The 24763-nt window shown below is 48.0% G+C and overlaps 1 protein-coding gene across 1 annotated transcript in view; it reads right to left on the reverse strand.

Annotated features, from left to right (window-relative positions):
• CUX2 (cut like homeobox 2) overlaps positions 1-24763 on the reverse strand; it is a 249209-nt gene that overhangs the window by 9813 nt on the left and 214633 nt on the right. The window contains exons 12-20 of the mRNA XM_036764170.1: positions 23402-23593; positions 22104-22162; positions 20852-20900; positions 20667-20766; positions 18974-19633; positions 17403-17504; positions 13710-14512; positions 12283-12442; positions 526-795 (exon numbers count right to left, since the gene is read on the reverse strand). Coding sequence (XP_036620065.1) covers positions 526-795; positions 12283-12442; positions 13710-14512; positions 17403-17504; positions 18974-19633; positions 20667-20766; positions 20852-20900; positions 22104-22162; positions 23402-23593 — 2395 coding nt within the window. The remainder of the gene's footprint in view (positions 1-525; positions 796-12282; positions 12443-13709; positions 14513-17402; positions 17505-18973; positions 19634-20666; positions 20767-20851; positions 20901-22103; positions 22163-23401; positions 23594-24763) is intronic.

The following is a 24763-nucleotide window of genomic DNA, read 5'->3' on the forward strand; positions in this document are numbered from 1 at the left end:
ACATAGGCACACACATACACACATATAATAATACACACAATATACATACAGGCAGGCACACACATACACACATGGTACACACATACAAGCACACACATACATGTATATAATACATATACACCATATTATATACATACATACAGAGAGAGAGGAAGAGAGAGGCACACACATACATACACACATACAAAATACACACATATACACATAATACACTTATTACAATAATACAATAATACACTCATCACACACATAATCCACATAGAGGTATACACATACATACTGGCACACACACACACATACACACAACTCTACATGTCACTTAAGACCATCTGTAAAATGAAGGGCTTTCACAGGTTGCGGTCTCAGGCCTTTGCAGCTTTGAGTCTGGGATGTGAGGGGCTGGTACCCAAGGGGATGCACCCCGGAGGACAGGAGAGGGCATTGGCTGAAGATGGACATACACCACCTGGTCAGGGAGCTCCCGAGCCCTGGGGTCAAGCTCAGGCTGTCCCCTCTTCTCCGTACCTAGGTTATTGTCCGTCAGCACCTCCTTGACCTTCTTGGTGATGGAGTAGGTGTCCAGCTCGGGGGACATGGCCACGATCTCCTGAATTCCTCCGGGGGCCTGGTTGTTGGTGTACATCTTCCCGCTCAGTGAGGAGCTGGAGCGGCCTTCGGGCTGCTGGTTTTCCTTGCTACTCTCTAGGGTCAGGCTCAGGGGCTCTTGGGAGCTCTTCTCAGGCTCCCCTGGGCTGGGCGGTGGGGACGGCGTGGACCGTGCTTCTCCTGGACTCGCTGTTGTGAAGCCCAGGGACAAAGCAGGAGAGAGAGGCAGGGAGAAACAGGGAAGAAAATGCATGAACCAGGAATTTATTAAGCGCTTATGACATGCCAGGCACTGTGCCAAGTGCTAGACATACAAACGGCGAAGTCACCCAGCCCCTGCTCTCAATGAGCTCATGTTCTAATGAGGGAGATGACACAAAGGGAAGGAAGTTAGATGAAAAAGCCCCCATAGACCTTAAGGTGAGAAGAAAGGAGAGGGGGGAGCGGAGAGGGGGGAGAGAGGGAGAGGGAGAGGGAGGGAGAGAGACAGAGAGACAGACAGAGACACAGAGAGAGACAGAGACAGAGAGAAGGAGAAAGGGAGAGACAGAGAGAGAGCGGGAGAGAGAGAGAGAGAGAGAGAGAGAGAGAAGAAGAAGAAGAAGAAGAAGAAGAAGAAGAAGAAGAAGAAGAAGAAGAAGAAGACGACAGAGAGACACACAGAGAGGGACAGAGAGAGGAGAGAAAGACATAGAGAGAGAAAAGAGAGAGACAGAGAGAGGGAGGGGAGGAGGGAGGGAGGGACAGAGAGAGAAGGACAGAGAGACAGAAAGAGACAGAGAGAAATTAGATGAATGGTTTTAAAGTCTGCAAAGGAGGATTTCTTTTGGGGCAGTGGAAAGGTTCCAAAGCCCTGGGTTCAAATCCTGCCTCTGACATTACCTTGTAGTTTGACCTTGGGCAAGTCACTATCTTCCTGAGGCTCAGTGTCCCCTATGGCCTCAGAGATCTCTTCCAGCTCTGGGTCTAGGAGCCTGTGTCCACTTCCTACCTGTGTAATCTTGGGCAAATCCTTTCCCCCATCTGGGCCTCAGTATACTCATTTGTAAAATGTGGAGTTTGGGCTATATCAGAGGTTCTTGACCTGGGGTCCATGAATTTGTTTTTTTAAATTTTTTTCCATAACTGTATCTTAATATAATCAGTTTCCTTTGTAACCCTATGTACTTTATTTTATGCATTTAAAAACATAATTTGGATTCTCTCTCTCTGTGTCTCTGTCTTCACTATACTGCCCAAGGGGTACACAGTTCCAAAAAGGTTAAGAACCCCTGGGCTAGATGATCTGAGGTTTCTTCCTGTTTTAAGTCAATGATCCTTTGCCCTACCAGTTGTGGTACTGCACACACCCCCACCCCGCAGAATGCCGCCTGCCCAACCTCTGAGAATCCTCTGGCTCCCTTCCAAGTTCAGTTAAAATGCCCCTTCCTGATGCTCTGGCTGCCAGCACTCGCCCCCTAAATGACCTTGTGCCTGCTGTACGAGTGTTTTCTACCTATTAGAATGTTAGGCCACTGTGGCACCTGGGATATCCATCAATTAATTAACAAATATTTATGAAGTGCCTACTATGGGCCAAGAACTGAGCTCGCACTGAGTATACGAGGACAAAGAATGAAAAGCCCTCCTTATAAGGAGCTGACGTTGTCATGGGGAAGACCCCAAGTATGCATAGAAGTATGTATGAGCATGAATGTAGAGGGATTAAATACAGAGACATAGAATATAGTTAAATCAAGGGAGTTTGGGAGGAAGATTAACAGCATAGAGGGGGATCAGGAAAGACCACAAAGAAGAAGAAAGGGTCACTATGAGGCAGACGAAAGGAGGGTGTGCATTCCTGACATGGGGGCCCCCAGTGTGAAGGCACAGAGATGGAGGAACAGAGAGAAGGCCAGTGTGGCTGGATCGAAGAGTGCAAGAAGGTGAGTAATATCTATAGGGAGACATTAATATTAATAATGATAAATATTAATAATTACTAGTGCCAGGTGGTGCAGTGGATAGAGTGCCAGGCTTGGAGTCAGCAGGATCAGAGTTCAAATCCAGCCTCAGACCCTTACTAGCTGTGTGAGTCACTTTCACCGTGTTTGCCTCAGTTTCCTCATCTGTAAAATGAGCTGGAGAAGGAAATGGCAAACCATTCTAGTACCTTTGTCAAGAAAATCCCAATTGGACATGACTGAAAAATGAGTCAACAATAACAAATATCCACTGAGTCTGAAATGGTGGGTTGGGGCCAGATTATAAAGGACTTTAATAGAGAGGTAGCCATGGAAGGTGTAGGAGAAGCTGGAGGGAAGAGAGGTTTAAGACAGGGAGACAAAAAGGAAGCTGTTGAACAAGTCCAGGTGAGAGAGGATGAGGGGATGTGAGCGAAGGCAGCAGCTGCAGGAGCATAGATGAGGGATAGGATGGGAGAAATGAGGGAGGTCAAAACTGCAAGGTTTGGCAGCTGATTGAATAGGGTGGGGGAGGGGGAAGGAGAAACAGAGAATATGGTGAAGACAGTGAACCTGGGTCACTGAAAGGATGATGGCACCTTCTTCAGAAGTAGGGAAGTCTGGCAGATGGAGAGTTTGGGGAAAAGAAAACGAGTCCAGGTTTGGGATCATCCACTTTGGAATAACTAGTAGGTAATTGGTGGTGTGGGGCTAAAGGTCAGGGGAGAGACAAGGGCTAGATATAGAAGTATGGGAGTAATACGTAAAAAGGTAAGGGTTAAACCTGTGGGGGCTGATGAGAAGGGAGGGAGGGAGAGAGAGAGAGACAGAGGGAGAGAAAGAGAGAGACAGAGAGAGGGAGAGAGGGGAGAGAGAGAGAGAGAGAGAGAGAGAGAGAGAGAGAGAGAGAGAGAGAGAGGGAGAAAGGAGGAAGAGAGGAAGGGAGGAAGGGAGGGAGAAAGAGAGACAGAGACAGAGGGACCGAGAAGAGAGACAGATACACAAACAGAGACACAAACACAGAAAGAGACAGGGACAGAGTGAGGAGAGAGAGAAGAGGCCTAGGACAGAGTGTTGGCAAACCCCCACAGTTAGGGGGTGTCACATGGATGATGAACCATCATAGGAAACTGGGAAGGAGTAGTCAGACACATAGGAGGAGAGCCAGGAGAGAGCAATGTCATGAAAACCGAGACAGGAGAGACCACTCCCGAGCCAAGGGTGGTCAGCAGCCTCAAATGCAGCACCCAGGATGAGAAAAGACCCAGTGCATTTGGCGATTAAGAGAGCAGTTTTGGTGGAGTGATGAGGTTGGGAGCCCCACTGCGAAGGGCTGAGGATGGATTGACAAGAAAGGAGGTGGAAGCAGAATGTGGCTGGCTTTTTCACACAGTAGGCACTTAATAAATGCTTCCTGTTTGATTAGTCGATCCAATGACGTTATCTCACTGAAGCCTCCAAGGTGAGGCAGGTGCTATGGCTAATATTCCCATTTGACCAATGATTTGCCTGTGGTCACACAGCCGGTAGGTTGGGTCTGAGGTGGGATTTGAAGCAAGGTTGCTCTCTCTTCCAGTCCTGAAGTCCAGCCGACATCACGCTGCCACTCATTCATTAAATTCCCATTCTTTCCTTGGATGGAAGATGGGAGCAGACAGTGTGACCCAGAATCAAGGGAGCTGTGTAACCCAGGGTAAGTCACATCAAATCTATAGAATTAAGGGGCTGGATCAGATGGCATCAGAGGTCCCTTCCAGCTCTAGCGCTATGAACACAGGCCCCTCAGGCCCATTAGTAAGGGGGGCTTTGGTTTCAGACACAAAGACAAATCTGTAAAGCTGACCCTTGAAATCCCATTGCCTCGGTAACCCCTTTTCCCCAGAGCTTGCTGAAGTCATTTGGGTCCTGTGGTATCCACTTTCCAAGGGGAGCCGGGAGGAAGTTTCTTCCTCCCTGTGCTGTCTCCGAGAGCCTTGAAAATGGAGGGGGTTGGGAGGGATGGGGGGGGCATGGCACTCAGTGCCTGGGCAGGGACCCTCTCAGGTCTGTTGATTTATAGGATTGTAGATGTAGGGATGGAAGGGACTCCAGAGTCTGACCCTCTCATGAGGACACTGAGGCACAGAGTGGTTAAGTGACTTGGCTAATGTCAAACAGTAGGACCACAGGATCATAGTTCTAGAGCTGACAAGGACCTCAGAGGCCATTTTATTATTTTTTTATCCTTTAAAAAAATTTTAATCAATAGACAAATATTTATTAAGCTTCTACTATATGCCAGGTACAAGGCATCCATCCAAATACACAAGGCTTGCCCTCAAGGAGTTGGCATCTCTCCCCCCACCTCCCACAGGGTGTCCAAAGATAAGCAAATGAAAGCCACAGACATGCAAAGTTTTTTGGGGAGGTGGGGGAGGAGCACTTAGACATGGTGGGATGTGGGAAGACCTCTTGAAGGAGATGTAACATGAGCTAAGCTTGAGAACTAGGGGTATTCCTGGAGTGGCAGGCCTTCTCATCTTACAGATGAGGAAACTGAGTCCCAGAGAGGTTAAGTCATACACCCAAAGTGATGCAGGTAGGATGTGTTGGAGATGAGATTTGAGCTCAGCTCCCTTGACTCTTAAGCCAGCTTTCTTCCATCAGATTGCCAGCAATGAAAGTTTTTTTGGGGGGGGGAGGGGTTTGCTTCCTTTGAACTCCCTAGAGGCCTTGGGCTGTGGACTGAGAAGTGCCAAAGTCTCCCCACCAAAAAACAGAAACCAAAACCCGAAAGGCAGCTTTTTCAAACTAATTCCCCCAGAGAGGAGAGTGACAGCCACGGAGGAGAAAGAAAACCAGATAATTAACATAAAAAGACCAGTGTGATTTCCATATTCCAGGCAGAATGCCAGCCATGTCTGATGAGCTGACTTTCAGGACCATTTTTGACAAAACGTTGGAGAGATCTGGAGGACAGCCTTATCTTGTAGAACATACTAATTAAAGGACCAGCAAGTAAGTCGAAAGTGTCAGCACAGTGTGCTGGGGAAGATGTATGGGACAGGCTGGGGAGAGATGGAAGGAGATGCCTCCTTGGATTAACTGGGAGATGTTGTGGGTTGAATAAAACCTGAGGGGAAGAGGAGAAAGGAAAGGGGGGGGGAAAGGAGAAATAGAAGAGAAGGTGAATGAGAGACAGAGACAGAGACAAATACCTCAGGCTTGAGGGATGGAAAAACAGTAGATGAGACAGAGAAAGAGAGAGAGGCTGGGCTTGGGGGATTGAGAGAAGGTAAGAAAGTGAGAGAAAGAAGAGACAGAGAGAAGAAAGGAGAGAGAGAGAGAGAGAGAGAGAGAGAGAGAGAGAGAGAGAGAGAGAGAGAGAAAGAGAGAGAGAGAGAGAGAGAGAGAGAGAGAGAGAGAGAGAGCCAGAGAGAGAAGAGAGAGAGACAGAGAGACAGAGAGAGGAGGATGAGAGAGCAGAGAGAGAGAAGAGAGAAAGGGAGACAGACAGACAGAGACAGAGAGACAGAGAGAAACAGATAGAAAGACAGAGACAGAGAGACAGACAGAGAGATGGGGAGAGACAGAGACAGAGAGACAGAGACAGAAAGATAGAAAGAAAGAGAAAGAGAGAGAGAGAGAGAGAGAGAGAGAGAGAGAGAGACAGAGAGACAGAGAGACAGAGACAGAGAGAGGATAAGGATAAAAAGAGAAGGGGGGACAGACAGAGTGAGACTGAGAGAGATTTTCTCTTCTGCTTAAGAATTCCAAGAAGACAAATACAGAAGTGTCTGGAATATTTATTATGCACAAAGTGGGCATTTCTAATGAGGCGAGTTAATTAAAATAAGAGATGTGACAAAAGGTTCCTTGGCAAGTGGAAGGAACTGGATGCTTAGTTAATAGTCCTTCTCCTCCCCCACATCCGGCACAGGGTTCCCCCTGCAGCTCAGTCTTTCCATTTCCATGGACACCAGCCCCTCTGGGGAGACCTGCTAGGTGATGTGGGTATTGCCCAAAGTGGGGGGAGATCCAGAGGATGAGGTGAGAGAGGGGGGTCCCAGGATGGATCAGGGAGGAACAGAGAGGAGGCTCTCCACTCCATCTGGGGAAGGGTGGGATAGGATAGTCCCAGAGGGGATGTCATGTGGAGCAATCCTGAAATATTAGCAACAGGCAACAAATGCACAGAAGATTCTCTGAGATCCAATCACAAGCCTGGAATGGACCAGGGAGTCCTGTGCCCCATCCCTCTGCCTTGAGGTTAACCCACACTGGCCAGCTGGAGATTTATTTATCTTCATTTCAAAGCCTTCAAGGAAGGAGAAATCCCACCCCCCAGGAGCTGTGGGACAGCCAGCTGTGAAGGGCTCTTTAAGGGAAAGGCCCTTCTGCTGAGCTTCACATCTGGAATGTAGCCAAGCACTCCAGGGCCCAGGCATGCAGCTGCACGAGTCTGATGCCAGTTTTGGGCATTGTCTGGGACTCACTTGGTCCCTGAAGGCTTCCTGAGCACTTTGCTTGACGTAGGTTCTTCTGGGTGGGAAACATCTGCTCTCAGCAAACAGGATGTCAAGGTCAAGGGAATCCAAAGCCCAGTTCTGTGAGGCAATAGCTTACTACCTGTATGACCTTGGGCAAATCCCACCCACCCCTCCCCACTCTAGAGGCCTCAGTTTCTCTATCGGTAAAATGAAGGGAATCAAACTAGAATACCTCTAAGGTCCCTTCCAGCTAGGTGACTCAGCGTAAAGAGTGCTGGACATGGAGCCAGGAAGATCTGAGCTCAAATCCAGCTCAGGCATACAGCTGTGTGACCCTGGACAAGTCACTTACCCTTTGTTTGCCTCATTTTCCTCAGCTGTAAAATACGGATAACACCACCACCTACCTCTCAGGATTGTTGAGAGTAGAAAAATGAGATGATGGTTGTAAAATGTCTTGCAAATCTTCTAGTGTGAAGTAAACACTATATTATTGTCATTAGTTCTATAATCTCCTGAATCCTGGGCTCCTCATGCTCTCTTGAATCCCCAACTACGTTGCAGATAGCTTTCTGACATCCAATCATAACCATCCTCCTTGCACGTGGGAAATGGATTTCTTAAACTGTGATATAAGACTTGACATTTATCATCCTTAAATTTCATCGTAGACTCAGCCCAAAGTTCCAACCTGTCTGCATCTTTTTGAATCACAATTCATTCAGGACATTAACTTTCCTTCTCAGCTTTGTGTCATCTGTAAAGTTCATGAGAGTGCCAATCTATACCTTTTTCTAAGGTATTGGTACTTGTGTCTCAGGGGTCATCTTTTGGGGTGTGTGTGTGTGTGTGTGTGAGCGCACATGGCACGCGTATGGTCTAGACCTATGATTTAGATCAGTGTGGGAAACTCCAGGCTTTCATCCAGGGATACAGATCAGTCTTTTCCTATCTCCACATCTTTCCTCACATTTTCCCACTCTAAGATTGTCTTTCCTGTCTCTCCAAACCTTACTCACCTTTTGAGTCCCTCCATCTCTCTAGAGCCTTCCAGGACCACTTTTGGCCACAGGAATAATAGTAATAAAATCTCTCATTTCCATAGCGCTTTAAGGCTCACAGCACTCTTTTTATCAATTATGGGAAGCAGGGTGTGAATGTTATTATCCCCATTTTACAGAAGAGAAAACTGGGTATCAGCAACATTATATGGTTCCAGGTTTAGAGATGGACAGGACCTTAGTAGTAAATGGGTTTAGCCCCTTCATTTTATAGAGTAAGAAACTGAGGCACACAGAAGTAACTTGCCTAGGGTCACATGGTTAAAAAATGTCAGAGCTTGGATTTGAATCTAGGCCCCTGGATCCAAAAGCTTTTTGAATTCCAGGACCTTGCCTCCCTATTCTGAGCTCCAAAAGCACTTATCTGTATTCCTCGTTTGGGAATTCCTCATGCACTACTTTATGGCACCCCTCATACTTCTGTATTTATTTCGAGGTTAACATGGGGCTAAGTGTATGTCCACGGTTCAGTTTGTTGTTGTTCAGTCGTTTCAGTCTGGTCTGACTCCTCCAGACCCCATTTGGGGTTTTCTTGGCAGAGATACTTGAGTGGTTTTGCCATTTCCTTCTTCAGCTCATTTTACAGATGAGGAAACAGAGGCAAATTGGGTGAAGTGACTTGCTCAGGGTCACATAGCAAGTAGTGTTTGAGGCTGGAATTGAGCTCAGGTTCTCTTGACTCCAGACCTAGCGCTCTATCCACTTAGCCACTTAGCTGCCCCATTAAAAAAGCGGGACGTTATTATTATTCAGTCATGTCTGACTCTTTGTGACCGCATTCAGGGTTTTCTTGATACTGTAAAGCTGATAATCCATTGAACATCACAAGTACAAGACGGGGGAGTACAAGATGGCCAGATAGCAACCCATCTGAGAAAACATCTGTGGGTAGTTTCGATGGATGCAAGTGTAACATGACTTGGCTCTGTCATGAAACCCAGAGAATGAATGCAATATGAAACTGAACTGCATTCATTATAGGAGGCAGTGTCTAGGACTAGGCTGGTAATAAACAGTTCCGCTGTCCTCTCTATTGGTCTGGCCACATCTGCACAGAGTTGTCTGTTTTGTTCTGGGGGCCACATTTTAGAAAGGACACTAATAAATAAATAAAAAAGGACACTGGAGAGTGTCCATAGGAAGGAGCCTTCTTTTGTCTCTTTTTGTATCCCTAGAACTTAGCACAATGCCTGGCACATTTTTGTTGATTGATTATTTCAGTTGTATCTGACCCTTCATGATCTCATTTGGGGTTTTCTTGGCAAAGATACTAGAGGGGCTTGCCATTTCCTTCTCTAGCTCATTTTATAAATGAGGAAACTGAGGCCAACAGGGTTCAGTGACTTGCCCAGGGTAACATAGCTAGTAAGTGTCTAAGGCTGGATTTGATCTCTTGAAGATTAGTCTTCCTGTCTCCGAGCCTGGCACTCTATGCACTATGGAGCCACCTAGTGGCCCCACCTTATTATTGGCGGTCCTAAATTCCAGCCTATCCACTTTCTGGAACCCATCTGTCTTTATTGGTTTTCCTGACCAATTTTGTGTCCGATGCACATCTGATAAGTATAAAATTCATGGCTTTGTTCAAGTTATTGGTATTTATGTCTAGGCATCCTCTCCCATTTTTGGTCTAGACCTGTGAGTTTATCAGTGTAGGGAATTCCAGGTGTGAAAATTCCCTGCAGTGAGGAAGGAGTCAGCAACTTCTCTGTAGCCCATGGGATTAGAGAGTTGGAGGTGGGAGGGTGGACACTGACAAGTTAAATGACTTGCCCGGGGTCACCCAGAACTTTCTGGCTCCAAAGTCAGTCTCATATCAGACTATAATGGAAGCTCCTTCAGGGCAGGAACCATGTCTTATACTTTGTGATATCACCCACTATACCTAGGAGCAAAGATGGCACATCTGGGGAAATTAGGGGGACCTGGGTTCAAATCTGGCCTCAGACACTTACTAGCTGTGTGATCCTGGGCAAGTCACTTAACCCTGTTTGCTTCAGTTTTCTCGTCTGTAAAATGAACTGGAGAAGGAAATGGCAAACCACTCCAGTATTTCTGCTAAGAAAACCCCAAATGGGGTCGCGGAGAGTCAGATACAACTAAAAAGGACAGAACAACAACCAATGGATAAAGCACTGGACCTGGAGTCAGGAACACCTCAGTTCAAATCCCTGGGCAAGTTACTTAATCTCTCTTGGCCCATTTGTAAAATGAGGGTGACAATAATACCTACTCCCCATGGTTGTTGTAGGGATAAATTCTTCGACCAGAGCCTTGAATTCATGCCACGTGGGGACTGCTTCAGGAAAACGCGGAAGAGATGAGGGAGGGTGAACATGCTATCTGGTGGCCAGAATCTGAGGGATTATCACACCGAAGAGAGAGCCAGCTTGTCCTGCTTGTCCCCTGAGAGGACAGAACTAGGGACAATGCATTGGTCGAAGCTGCTAAAAAGGCAGATTTTGGCTGGATGTAAGGGAGAACTAATCGGAGGAGCTGTCCAGCTAGAAGGATCCTGCAATTCTTTGACCCTGGTCTTCCTGTAGAGGGCAGTGTGGTGCAACAAAAGGACTGCTCAGTTACTTGGAAGACAGGGTTTGGAATCCCATTTTTTGATTGGTATAAGTCACGTCCCGTCCTCATTTAGATCTGTTTCCTCATGGGTAAAATAAGGCAGGCTGGACTAGACAGTGGAGAACAGGGGTTCTTAGCCTTTGGAGAATCATGGGCCCCTTTTGGCAATCTAGTGAAACCTATGGATCAGAATCACTTCTTATTTTTCTAAACAGCATAGAGACCTTTTCTTCTTTCCCCCTTCCCCAGTCCCAAATTCTCTCCCTTCCCCCCATCTCTCCCCCACCTGGTGAGAAGGCAAAAAAAACTCTCAAACATAACAAATACATATAGTCATGCAAATCACATGTTGGCATTAGCCATCAATAATACCTACTCCTCATGGTTGTTGTGGGAATAAAATCAGGTAATATTTGTCAAGTGCTCTTCAAACCTTAAATCTATCATAATCATAATATATTAAAATGCTAGCTATTATGAAATATGTATCAATCTCCTCTCCTGTTTCCCAGTAAGTGCAGGTCCTTTTCAGGTCTTTCATTTGGATTCTTTGTCTGTTTCTCTCCCATTGGTCATTTGGTTGTGCCCATTTCTGCTCAATTTTTTTTTGGACATTTTGTCTCATCCAGACGACTAGGAAGCCCAATGGATAGAGTGCTTGGCTTAGAGTTAAGACCACTTGAATTCAAATCCTGCCTTAGATATTTACTAGCTGTGTGAGTTTGGTCAAGACACTTTATTCATCCATAAAATGGATGTTGTGAGGACCGAGTGACAGAACATGCTGAGCAAAGCTTAAAATACTGACCATCACAGAATCATGAAATTTCAGAGTTGGAAGAGACTGCGTGGGCCATTTAGTGCAATCCATGACTGAGCGAGTGCCAGCTAGGTGGTGCTGAAGTGGATAGAGTGCTGGCCCTGGAGTTAGGAGGACCTGAGTTCAAATCCAGCCTCAGATACTTACTAGCTGTGTGACTCTGGGCAAGACGCTGTTTGCCTCACTTTCTTTATATGTAAAATGAGCTGGAGAAGAAAATGGCAAATCACTCCTTTCTGTCTTTCAAGAAACCCCAGATGGGGTCACAAAGAGTCAGACACAACTGAAATGACTGAATAACAATTCCTGAGCTACAATAATCCTCACAAGTAGGCATCCAAGTTCTGCTTGAAGACACTCCCCTCCCCTCTCTTAGGAAAGGGAAACTCACTACCTGACAAGGCAGTCCTCTCTATTTAAAAATCTACTTAGATTTGCCACTGACTTCCTGGCAATGTCTAGTCTAAATTCCTGACCTCCTAGTTCCATCTCTTCTTCCTTTATTCATAACCCATTTCCAGAGATCACCATCTGTGGTCTCTGAAATGAGAGGGAGTAGAAAGGACACTTGCTTGGGATTCAGAGGACCTGGGTTCGAATCCTGCCCCAATCTTGTTTACCACCTACATGACCTTAATCAAGTTACTGGGCCTCACTTTTCCCATCTGTAAAGTGAAAGGGTTGGACTAGATGCCCTCTGAGGTCCCTTCTGGCTCTAGAACTATGACCTTATGAGGTAGCAGGTATGAGGCTCCGGGCCAGGACCCAAGCTCCCTCCTGCCTGGCTCCTACCAGCCTCTGGGACTTACCCTGGGTGGGGTTGGGCTGCTGGCTGATGCCCTGGCCCAGCTGATCCGTGAGCCAGAGTTGCATCCGGATAAATGGTTCACGGCCCTTCTGTGTCAGCTTGCTCCATGGCTTGGGCCGGGAGAGCATGTCGCTCACGCTGCCTTGGGACAGACCCAGCACCTGGCGGAATTGGGGGGAGGGACAGTCAGTAGCGTCATAGTGATCGGGCTTTCTCACCTCCTTGGTCTAGCCTGGGCCATTCTCAGGCCCACTAGAGGGGACTTTAGGGCTACTCTGGGACAAGGTCCTGGGCAGAATAGTCCCCTAGGTTGGCCTGAGGACCTAGTCCTTCTTGGTCTCTATTGGACCAGAGAACCCTGAGGGCATTATGGTCAGGCTCATCAGAGAGTTGGTATTTCCCCTGCTCTTCAAGAATGCAAGCTTCTTGAGGATAGTCTTTCATTTTTGTTTTTGTAGCTCCAGTGTTGAGCACATAGTAGGTGTTTTGTAAATGTATTTTGAATGAATGAATAAATATAGAAACCCTCCAGTAGAATGTATACTTCTTGAGGGCAGGGACTGTCTTACTTTTGTATTTGTATCCTCAGTGCCCAGCAGAGGAGCCAGCATATAGTAGGCCCTTTATGAATGTTTGCAGATTAATTGATTGACAAATGGGCATGTTTTCTCCCCCTAGAGAATATAAGGTCCTTGAGAGTAGGGATTGTCTCACCTTTGTCTTTTTGTCCTCAATGCCTGGCACAGAGGCTAACATACAGTAGAACACATAGTAGGTGCTTAATAAATGTTTGTGGGTTGATTGATGGAAAAATGGGCGTGTTTTCTCCCCCTAGAGAATATAAAGTCCTTGAGGGCAGGGATTGTCTCACCTTTGTCTTTTTGTCCCCAGTGCCTAGTAGAGTGCCTGGCTCAGAGTAAGGAAGTCAATAAACATTTGTGGAAGTGAATTGAGTTTGGCCAGCTCTCAGTGCTTGGGGTGCTGGAAGAAGGAGATCCATACCTCCACCCACCAGAAATCCTTCGCACTCCCTCCAAGCTCCATCCAGATCAAAACTTTTCCTGCTAGGACCCTCTCTCTGGACTTCTGTGGACAAGCCAATGGCCCATGGTGAATCTAGGCAAAAACTGAAAGCCTTGGCAACCCTGGCCCTTTAAAGGGGAATTCTTTCAGATGGGGCTCCCCAGGCCTTTTCCAGGACCATGGTCTTACTGGACAGTGGCATATGGGGGAGCATGTCATGGGCCTTCCTTTATGGGTCATTTCCTTCAATTGGAGAATGTAAGCTCCTGGAAGGAGACCACTCAATCTTCTGTTTCTATCCTTGGTGGTGATTGCATGTCAGTGCTTGGCACATAGTCAGTGCTTTTCTTGCATATTCCATTTCATTCCCCTGCCCACCATGGAGCCCGGTATAGTAGCCCTTACCTTCTCTCCAAAGATCCTTTGGCAGATGCCATTCTTGGCCAGCTTCTCCTTGACCTGTCGGGTCAGCTCCAGAGTGTCCACCTCCCGGTACATATACATCTCATACTGCTCTGGGGTCAGAGGGGGCACGGTGGGCTTCAGGGTCCGGGGCACATAAGCTGGGTAGTAGGTCAGCCGTCCACTGCCCGGTGGCTCAGAGCCGGCCCCCTCCAACTTCATCTCGCCCACTTTGGGCAGTTCATCCTCCCCATTGGTGGCTGCTGGGGCCTCCTCCTCATTCACCAGGGCCTCCCCGGGCTCTCCCCGGGGCCAGGGCCTCCCATTGGCTTGGCTGGAGTAGCTGGAGGAAGAGGAGGAGAGGGATGGCGAGACAGACGTATAGGGCCGGCTGAGGACACTGCGTTCTGAGGCCCAGTGCTGGTCAAAGTAGGAGCCAGCATCACCAATCTCAGACTTGACCTTACGGATGATGCTTTGGACAAAGGCTGCGGGGGACAGGACAGTGAGGGGTGTCTGCGTGGCGCTGCTGCTGGTCACGCCCAGGCCCGTTGGCCCATCCTCCTGTTTGATGTAGGCCTGGACGATATTCTGGCTTACGGCAGCTAGTGTAGGGCGCTCGGTGGGTGAGGGGGGCACTGAGCGCCCCCCGCCACGGCTGGAGGACTCCATCTCCAGCAGGGCCTGTTGCTGGGCCTGCATCTCCCGCCGTGCTTGCTCTAAGATGCTCTTAATGGCGTCTTCTGAGGTGCTGGTGTTAGTGCCATTGGGGACGCTGAGGGGGATGGAGGGGTTCTTGGCTTCACCTGTGGAGGGTGTGAGAGAAGGAGAAGACAGAGGCTGTGGAGGTTGGGAGGGAGGGCTGACCGTCTCAGTCACTCTCCCCTTTGGGCTCTGGTTCAACGAGGGGGCGAATACAGTAATTTCTTGATTATCTACCTTATGGATTATCCACTTGGTGAATTGTCAGGGACCCACTTTTAATTCTAGGCTGAGAGAGGAAGGGCACAGCCCTGCAAAGGTGGGATGGAGACCTGAGGTCTAGCCTCAATGTTACTAATGATTCACTGTGCAGCTGGGTAAGCTACCACCCTCCTCTGGATTTTAGATTCCCCATCTCTAAAATGAGGGGGGCTCTGACTCCAAACCCAGGACTCCCTGTTCAACAAGGAACACCGGCTGCACCTTGCAGTCAGTGTTACCTTCTTGAATGTTTTGGAGTGAATGTTAAGTCTCTCTCTATCCCATCACATCTAGCCTAATGTCTGGGTACGTAGGGTCTGACCAGGGTAGAGTAGAAGCTCCTTGCAGGCAGGCACTCTTTCCTATTTGTCTGAGCTCTGAGCACAGGGCTTGGCAGTGGAATGGGACTGGAGCTAGGATTTCATTGATATAGCCCAGGTGTGTCAAATTCAAAGAGAAACAGATCCCTTGCAGGTACCTTAGAAAACCACAAACTAACATTATCTATGTTGCGTTGTATTTTTAGAAAACCATTTTGTCATTACTAACCTCCCTGGCTTCCTTTAAGTCCCATCTAAAACCTCACCTTCTACAGAAAATCGTAATTCCTTCTGTTAATTATTCCCTATTTATCCTGTCTACAACTTGCTTTGCATATATTTGTTTGAATGTTGTTTCTCCCATTAGACTGTACACTCCTTGAGGGCAAGGACTATCTTTCACTTCTTTTCATATCTCCAGGGTTTAGTACAGTGCCTGGTACATAATGTTACATAATAATACATAATAAATGTTCACTGGTTGATTTCCTCTTTATCCTGTACATAGCTTGCTTGTATATGTTTGCACATTGTCTCCCCATGAGATTGTGAGCTCCTTGAGGGCAAGAACTGTCTTTTGCCTCTTTCTGTATCTCCAGAGCTTAGCCTAGTGCCTGGCACATAGTAGGCACTTAATAAATATTTATTGACTAGTTGAGTTATTTTTATTTGGCTCAGGCTATTTTAGTCCAGAGTTTGACTCTTCTCATATAGAAAACTCTAAGTGAGGAAATTACTTTTTCCAATGCAGATCAGCCCCTGCCCTGAAACTTACTTCTAAAGAGTTTCCTGGAATACAGAGAGGGTAGGTTACTTGCCCGGGGCCACACGCCTAGTATGGGGGGCAGGATTTGAACCCAGGACTTCCTACACATGGAAGCTAGCTCTCTTTACTCACTCTTTCTCTCAACAACATAAATGTTTGTTTGGCTGACTGATATTTTACATTTAGGATGCTTGTTAACCAACTAGTTGAAGAAGGGTCCAATGCCAGGGAGGAGATGGTGTAGACTGAAGAAAAGAAGGCTGAATTTAAGAGTCAAAGGACCAGGTTTGGATCCTGCCAACTGTGTACCACACTTCTCTGGGACTCAGTTTTCTGCTCTAAACAAATAAGTCTCTAGGGTCCCTTTCAGCTTTTATCCCCCTGTGAAGGCTTTGGGGGTCTCCATGAGGTTCTCTAGTTTTCCACCCAAAGACTAAGGTCTGTCTTTTTTCAAACTCCAGGTATTGAGATCCCAGATGGCAGAAGAACAGCCCCCCATCAAAGGTTTTGGAAGTACTGGGCGTTCACAGTGTAGCCAGCATCCGCCAGGGGGCAGCAGATGCCACCAAACTGGATCTACCTGAAAGCTCAGGCTTTTGGGATTCCATGGAGTTCAACCCCTTCATTTGACAGGGAAGGGAAGTGAAAATCAGGAGTGAAATGACACTCAAAGTCCTATGGTCGCTCAGGCAGGTTTTGAATTCAGGCCTTTTTGCTCCTCAAGAGCCATTGAAGTAGCTGATACAGGGTCGTGCCCAGTGATTTCTGAGTCTCCAGGTAGACCTTCAAGGTGGACTTTCAGGGAAGGTCCCCTGACCCTAGAATTCCTTGCCTGCCTAACTCCTTGAAGTCCAAAATAATTTCCCAGAGGGCCCAGCATCCTCTTAGTCACTCAGGCTTGGAACCTCGGAGTCATCTTCCCTTTTGGCCAACCTCTGTCCACCACTTCCAGTCCCATCCATTTGCACATGCCCCAGTTGCCACAGTGTCCTAACTTTTGTTTCCACCCCCCTCCAGACCTGACCTCATTGCCCCTGGGTCCTCCCCTTTCCAACCCATTCTTCGTACCTCATTGATTTTCTGCAGAGATAGGACTGACCAGGTCACTATCCTGGTCAAACATCTCCAGTGGCTCCCTACTGCCTATCCAATATTATGATGAGATATCACTGGCAGCAGAACATAAGCTCCTTGAAGGCAGGAACTGTTCTGTTACCTTTTTGTCTCTGGATTCTTACCACCAAACACAATGTTCTCTCTCTTCCTGTCTCTCTTCCTTTGTGTTTCCCTTCCCCTTCCATCTCTGTCTCTCATTCTCTGTCTCTTCCTTTCTCTCACATTCTCTCTCTCTCTCTCTCACTCTGTCTCTCCCTCTCTCTCTCACATTGTCTGTCTCTCCTACTCTCCTTTCTCTCACATTCTCTTTCTCTCTCTCTCTCTCCCCCCCCCCCCACTCTGTGTCTCTTCCTCTCCCTCACATTGTCTCTCTCTCTTTCTCTCTCTTCTAGTGTTTACAAGTACTTTACACTGACCCAGGCTCCCACAGAGAGGATGGCTCTCAGGAGCAGGCTTCCAAGGCCTGCCTGTTTCCCCTCTGCACCTCACAGAGAGGCTGGAGGGGGCAGAGGGGACACTGCTCATACTCACCTCCTTTCTGGGACTCGATTTCCTTCTTTGCTTGCTCCAAGATGTTTTTGATGGCATCGTCTGAGCCTGTCTCAGGTGTCCGGATCCTTGGGGTGATGCTGCCTGGTCAAAGGTGAGGAGAGACCTGTCACTAGAGGCCCAGTGTGGGACCTAGTTAGGTCAGCAGCTGGCCAGGAGTCACCACTCAAAAGACCAACTCCTGTTTGGGCCCAGTCTGGCAGGGAGCCCTGGCAACCCATGGGGAAGCCTGGGGTGGAGAAGCTAAACACAGACTGATTTAGCAAACATGTCTTTGTTGAGGACCTACTAAGTGTTGTCAGCCCTCTGGCATTTTGCTTCTGAGGGACCAGGAGAGGAAAGTATTAGACAGTGACAAAACCAGGTGTCGTATGGGGTCTACTGATGAGGGAGATAAATCCCCTTCTCTCCTCTGACACTGCCTCACCTTGGTGCAGGCTGTTGTACCCCCACACCCAGATTACTTTAACAAACTGCTGGTGGGTCTCCCTGCCTTGTGTCTCTCCCCACTACAATCCAGCCTCCAGCTGGCGGCCAAAGAGATCTTCCTAAAGTTCATATCTAACCATGTCACTCCCCTACACAATAACCCTCAATGGCTCTCTATTACCTTCAGGATCAAATGTAAAAAACCTCTGTCTGGCTTTTAAAGCCCTTCATACCCTGGCCTCTTCTTATAGTTCCAGTTTCCTTACACCTCATTCCCTCCTTCTACAAACTCTCTCTGATTCAGTGACACTGGTCTCCTGGCTACTCCTCACGTTAAGACACTCTGGGCATTTGGACTGGCTGTCCCTTGTGCCTGGAATGTCTCCCTCTTCACTCATCTCTGCCTTCTGGCTTCCTTCCAGACTTAGCTCAGATCTCACCTTTGGCAGGCAGCCTTTTCCAGTCCCCCAAGATCCCAGGTGCTTTTCATCTACTCTGTATACAAGTGATGCTCAATAATTGTTTCTTGGTTTGATTTCTACCTAATTGAGCAAGGTGCTAAATTAGATAAATCCCCCCCATTAGAATCCAAGTTCGTCTCAAGAAAGAAATGTTTTGTTTCTGTCTTTGTATCCCCAGTACTTAGTACAAGGCCTGGCACACAGCAGGAGCTTAATAAATGCGTATTGAACTGAATTGAAGGATTTTAGTTCAGGGTGTCACTATCTACATAAGGCTCTTCCTGATTCCTTGATTCCCTTGGTTATTGGTGTTTCACCTCCCCTGCTCCCTGAAATGTATTTTGTAATTACTTATATTCCCCCTCCCCCCAATGGAGTGTAAGCTCCTTGAGGGTAGGGACTGTTTTCATTTTTGTTTTTGTATCATTTCATGTTACTTTGTATATATTTGTATTGCCTTAACTGTGTTCATGTTGCTTCCTCCCAACAGAATGTAAATTTTTTGAGAGTAGGTATTATTTCTATTTTTTTGTATGTGTCTGTAAGTCCAGGGTTGGCGCATAGTAGGTGCTTCAGAAACGTTTGTTGGATTGAATTGAGTTGACTTGGCTGGAGAGAGAGTCCTTGTCTGTGGCCTGGTTGGTGGGAGGGTAGCTCACTTACCTCGCTGGCGCACCTGAATGGTCCTCAGTGCCAGCACGTTCTGCTCATCGGAGAGGAACTGCTTCATCTTGATGAAGGGCTCCTTGCCCTTCACTGTGAGCTTCCTCCAGGGCTTCGGCCGGGCCAGGATCTCACTGACCGAGCCCTGAGACAGACCAAGCACGTAGTGGCCAAACACCCGCTGCCCGATATTATGTTTCAGCAGCTGTTCCTTCACCTGGAAGGCAATCTCTGCCGTGTCCAGCTGCTCCTCATCCACTGTGCCGCCCTCCACTTGGTCCCCAGGAGGCCCAGGGGTTGTGGCATCGGTGTTGGCAGGTGGGTTAGGTGGGGCTGGAGGTGGTGGGGGCTTGGCGTTGTAGAAGGCCGGCGGGAATACCAGCAGGCCCCCGCTCTCCCCCTTGAATGCTGGGGGCATCATTGGCTTGGGGAGTAGTGCCTCCCCCGAAAGCCTCTCTCCAGTGCCCAGACTAGGGAAGGGGGACAGAGAGAAAGTCCTTTGGCCTTCCTGTCCCAAGCCAGGACCCAGCAGGGACTGGACAGGGCTGGGGGAGATGGGGTCTTCTGGCCCTGAAGGATGAGGCATCTGCTGGGGGGAGGGATAGGACTGGTCGGTTCCCAGAGAATCTTTGACAGAATCATCTTCAGAATGATCCTCCTCTAGAGAATAAAGAGAGAGGGGAGCTATAGGGGCCAAGGCCAGTGGGTATCTCCCCAGGGAGGCCATCCCTTTCACCCCTAGAATCTTTGAAGTTTCCAAGATGCTTTTATCTACATTATTTCATTTGATCCTTGTAGTGAAACCATGAGGTAGGCAGGGCAGGGATTATCCTGTCCATTTTACAGATGTGGAAACAGGCATAAAGAAATTAAGAAGCACACTCCCTCCAGCTAAACCCTGAGTTGGGGAGTGAGCAGCTACCCTGAAGCTACTCTGGGAGATGACTGGTACGGGATGGAGACCAAGGAATGGCTTTTTTGGTGAATGCTCCCCATCCTAACCTCATCTCACGTCTACTGTCTTTCCAATGGGCCTCAGTTTTCCCATCTGGAAAATGGGGGAGGTGGGCAGCAATAAACGTGTACAGAGAGGGAAAGGTTGTTAAAGGAGACAGAAGTGTTTGATTAGTGGTGAGATGAGTCTGGGAACTTAGGCTGAGCTCTTAAGAGGCCGTAGGGAGATGGAAAGAGTTAGAGTTAGGGGCCTGGAGGTCAAATTCTAACTCTGCCTCTTGCTATCTGTGTGACCTTGGGGGACTCATTTTCTCTCTATGGACCTGTTTCCTACTCTGCAAAATGGGGCATATAGACCAGGTGATCTCAGAAGTCTCTCCCAGATCTACATTGATGACCCTATGGTCCTATGTTTCTGGGACTGTTTCCTCATCTGTAAAAGAAGGGTTTGGATTAGATGATCTCTAAGCTCCCTTCCAAGTTCAGAGGGGTGATCCCCAAGTTCTCCAATGGACATAGATGTTTCAGTCTGAATTGATTAGTCTTGTGGTTATATGAGATGAGGAAGTGACACAGTCTGACCTTGTGTGGATCCTCCCCAGACTCATTTCTCTTGCTCATGTGCTGGGAAGAAGTCCCCGGGGGAGGGAAAGTACAGAAGGGCGACCAGGGCCCTTGGAGTAGCGGGCTCCTCCTTCCTCCCTTGACCCCCGCACTCTGCAGGGCCCATCATTCCTACCAGTGCTGGCCAGAAGGCTTGGCTTTTCCAGGAGGAATTTCTGGGCAGGAAAGAACCCATCCTTTCCGATCATCAAGGCGTCCTCGGGCTTGGCCATACTCTGCAGAGTGGGGAGGGGGATAAGTTAGGCTAAATTTGATCCTGGAAATTTTCTTCCCTTCCCAGGCAGAGATAGAGACACTTACCTGGGAGAGGCTGCAGGTGCTGGAGGCCAATTTCATAGCTTTCAGGATGCTGCCAGAGAGAGGGGAAACCACCTGGTGTTAGGGCTACTGGGGGGTCCTGCCCCAAGTTTGGGGAAAGGAACCCTAACTGGGCTGATTGTCTTTTCCACAGGATAAAAGCTTTAACTACTGGACATGGTCCATCCCCCAAATCCCAACTCCAGGGCCACCCTTAGATGGAGAAGAAGGAGGTGCTTGGAATATAGACCCACATGTTCCCAAATGCCTCTCCATTGGGAGGGGGTGTGATAATATAACTAGCTAACAGACTTACTATTCACCAGGGGCTACTTTATGTGGATCCCCTGAATGAGAATAGGATCCTGTTTGGTGTGGGGGGATGGGCAGAAGAGACTCCGGATGGGAGCCCACTGATGCAGAAAGAAAGCTGCGGATATGGCATGCTAGCTGGCACCGGTGCTCTGAGCAGCCAGAGATTGCCAAGAGGGTCCATGGGTGATGGGAAGAGGACCCTCCAAAGAATAAGGATGTGTCCAAATGGGAGAGAGGGAGGCACCAACAAACTTGGCCCACTTTGTGGTTCCTCTGGGGAGGACTCTATTTTGTATTTCCTTACTCTAAGCAGAGAAAAGAAAGAGAGAAGAGGAGAAACAAGAGAAGAAAGAAGAGAGGAATGAGGAGAGTGAGGAGAGAGAGATGGAAGGAGAGAGGAGAGGAGAGAAGAAAAGGGAAAGGAGAAAGAAGAGAAAAGAGAAAGGATAGAAGAGAGGAAAGAAAAGACAGGAGAGGGAGAAAAAAGAGAAAAGGGAGAAGAAAGGAGAAAAAGAGAGGATAGAGAAGAGATAAAAAGAGAAAGAGAGAGAAGAGAGAAGAGGAAAGAAAGAAGAGAGGGAGAGAAAGAGAGGAAAGGGAGAAGAAAAAAGAGAAGAGAGAGGAGAGAAGAGGAAAGAAAAGATAAAAGAGAGGAAAGGGAGAAGAGAAGAGAGGGGAGAAAAAAGAGAAGGAAGAAGAAAGGTGAAATGATAGAGTAAAGGAAAAGAAAAAGAAAATGGAAAGTAGGAGAGAGGGAAGAGAGAAAAAGAGGAGAGATGGAAGGAAAAAGGAGAGAGAGATGAAAGAAGAGAGAAGAGAGGAGAAAAAAGGAGAGAGAGTGGAGGAAAAGAGAGGGGAGAGGTAGTCACCTCCCCTCCCCGAGGCCTGGGCCCCTTCTCTAGAGAAAGGGAGAAGGCTGCCATGACCCTGCTCAACATACCTTAGTTCTGTTTTAATCTCCTCATAGTCTGACTGAGCCTGGAGCTTTTCCTCCAACTTCTGAAACAATAAACCCCAAAAGCAGAGTTGGTGGGGCTTGTGGCAGACAGCTGGGGATCTCTAAGCCCCAGGAGAAGGCTTGTCCCGCCCCTAGTTCTATCCATGAGTATTTCCATGATCCTCTCAGAGGCCCCATCTCTGATTCTGGGGGTTGGCCTCGGAGGAGAGGATTCCATCCCAAGGCCAAACTTCAGCTACTTCCTTGGCCACCCATGGATCTAGATCCTACAGCTGGGAGGGAGCCCGGAGGTCATCGAGTCATGCTCCCTGGCTGCACAAATAACTTACAAGTGACTTGTCTACAGTCACTTAGGTAGCAAGTTCAGAAGTAGTATTTGAACCCAGGTGTTCAGAGTCAGCATTTTGCTAAATGGACCCCTTTGCAGTAGGTGAGTGAATCTCTTTTGAGAGATGAAGGCATCTGAGACAGTTCATCAACTCAATTCAACCAACATTTATTAACTACCTAATGTATGCAGAGAGCTTTGGGAAAGTGGGGAAAAGAATGTTAGGTGGGACACAATATCTGCCTTCATGGGGCCCATGGGCCAGAGTAGGGACAATTCAGACTAACAGAGAGACCTGTACAATTTGGAGAGGGATAAGCTGACTGGCCACATGAGGTCTGTGGGGGGAAAATGTCTTCAATAAATTTCTTTTCTGACCAGATTGAGGGATTTCATTGGTATGGGGTTTCCCCAAGCCCCTTGTACCATTGTATGTAAGAGAATGATCTGGGCCACCACGACATCAGGCAACTCGCCTAGGGTGGCCGAGCCAGGCAATAGTCAGAGGTGGGCCTGGGGCCTAGGTTTTCTTGACTACTCTTGCTTGGTTAACATGCCACCCCTCCCTCTATAAATTGCAATGAAGGTAATTACCCCCATTAAAGAACACAAACTATTATGACTGTTCCAGCCAGTGAGGGTCTCAACCATAGCCTTGAGATCAAAGCTGGGTTTTGATGTCTTCCTAATGATGAGAGTGGTCCCAAAGTGGATCTGGTTGCCTTGGGAAGTGAGGGGGCTCCCCTCCTTGGAGGTCTTCAAGCAGAGGCTGGGGGACCACTTTTGGGGGATGATATAAGGGGGAGAGGGGGTTGGATGAGATGGCCATTCAAGTCCCTCCCAACTTTGAGATCTGTTATTTTGTGACCTGAGACTCTCCCCCTGCCCTCATGTCTGCCCTTGGTCTCCCAGATCCCTCTCTGGAGACTCCTCACTGCAGGCTGGCACCTACTTCGATCGCCTCGGTCTTGGCAGTAAGCTGCCGCTCCAGATCGGCTATCTGATTGGCTGATGTCTCCTCGAGCTCCTGGAGTGAGTTCTGGAGTTGCTGGATGTCCTTCAGAAGCCGCAGGATCTCCCGGTCCTTGGAGGCCAGGGCAGCCTCCAGCCTGGGTCCAGAGCACAGGGCATAGTTGACCTTATCCTGAGAGTAAAGATGGGTTTTATTCTCTTGGAGGGGAGCAGGACTCTTTGGGAGGGGGAGGGATAGAGAGGAGCTGTTACCCGAATTTTAAAGCAAGAAGTCTGCGTGGAGTCTGATATGGTTCTAGTCTTGCTATAGACTGTAACCCTCTACATTCAGCATATGAGAATCAACTCCCACCTCCATGCTTTTGCCCTTGCTGCCCCCTCTCTGACTAGGATTATGGTGGATAAATTGGCCAATCAGAGAATCTGATTTCCTTTCTTTGACCACACTAATGCCTTGTCTTCTGTAGCGTATTTAGGTCAGGGCCACCATTACTACATGAAATTAGCAAGAGACTCCAGGACTCAGGGTCCCACCTCAGAGACTCATGGCAGCTTTCCCATTCTCAGGGAAAACTCCTATATCATCAAATCTCATCTCTAGAGCTGGAGAGAATCTCAGATCCCTTCTCATCCAACTCCCAAAGGAGAGGCCCAGGGAAGCCTCTGGTTCAAATTCCAGAAATATTTCCATTCCACCACCAAGTTCAGTGGTTTCTGGCTTCTGAATTCTGAGAATCTGCTATGGGGGTGGGGTGGAGAAGAGAGAAAGGGAAGGAAGGGGGAGGGGGAGACACAGTCCTAGGCAAGGGCTTCAAGTGAACAAACACAACAGGTATCAAGGAAAATAAAGGCTATTCTGCAGGGAAGATAAATGCCGATTGAAACAGGAAACGGATGTCATTAATACATTAAATTAATTAGCATTGAGGTTCACTGTCTCTACTATGAAAAAACCTCACCCCCCAAACCAGCCAAGTTCCTAGTGACTGATTAGCACGGCTGTTTGCTGGGTTCCAAGGGGGTTAATTAAGAACCATTGGCAGATACCAGGCTGAAGAATGCTCCCCCTCTCCCCCTCACTTTCCTCCCTCATTCATACACAGACATAGGGACAAATGCACAGAAACGCAAGCACATCTGGACACACTCTGGACACACGCAGATGGGGACATGCCTACACCTACACACACACAGACACAGAGAGGAAAACACCCAGGCACAGACTTAACAGACAAGGAAATGTGGCCTCATACATGTTTATGTGTGCACTGATCATTTAATAAGCATTTATTAAGCACCTATGATATGCCAGACAAACAGAAGTAAAATTGTTCCTGCCCCC

The sequence above is a fragment of the Trichosurus vulpecula genome, chromosome 1, assembly GCF_011100635.1.
Source record: "Trichosurus vulpecula isolate mTriVul1 chromosome 1, mTriVul1.pri, whole genome shotgun sequence".
Taxonomy (NCBI): domain Eukaryota; kingdom Metazoa; phylum Chordata; class Mammalia; order Diprotodontia; family Phalangeridae; genus Trichosurus; species Trichosurus vulpecula.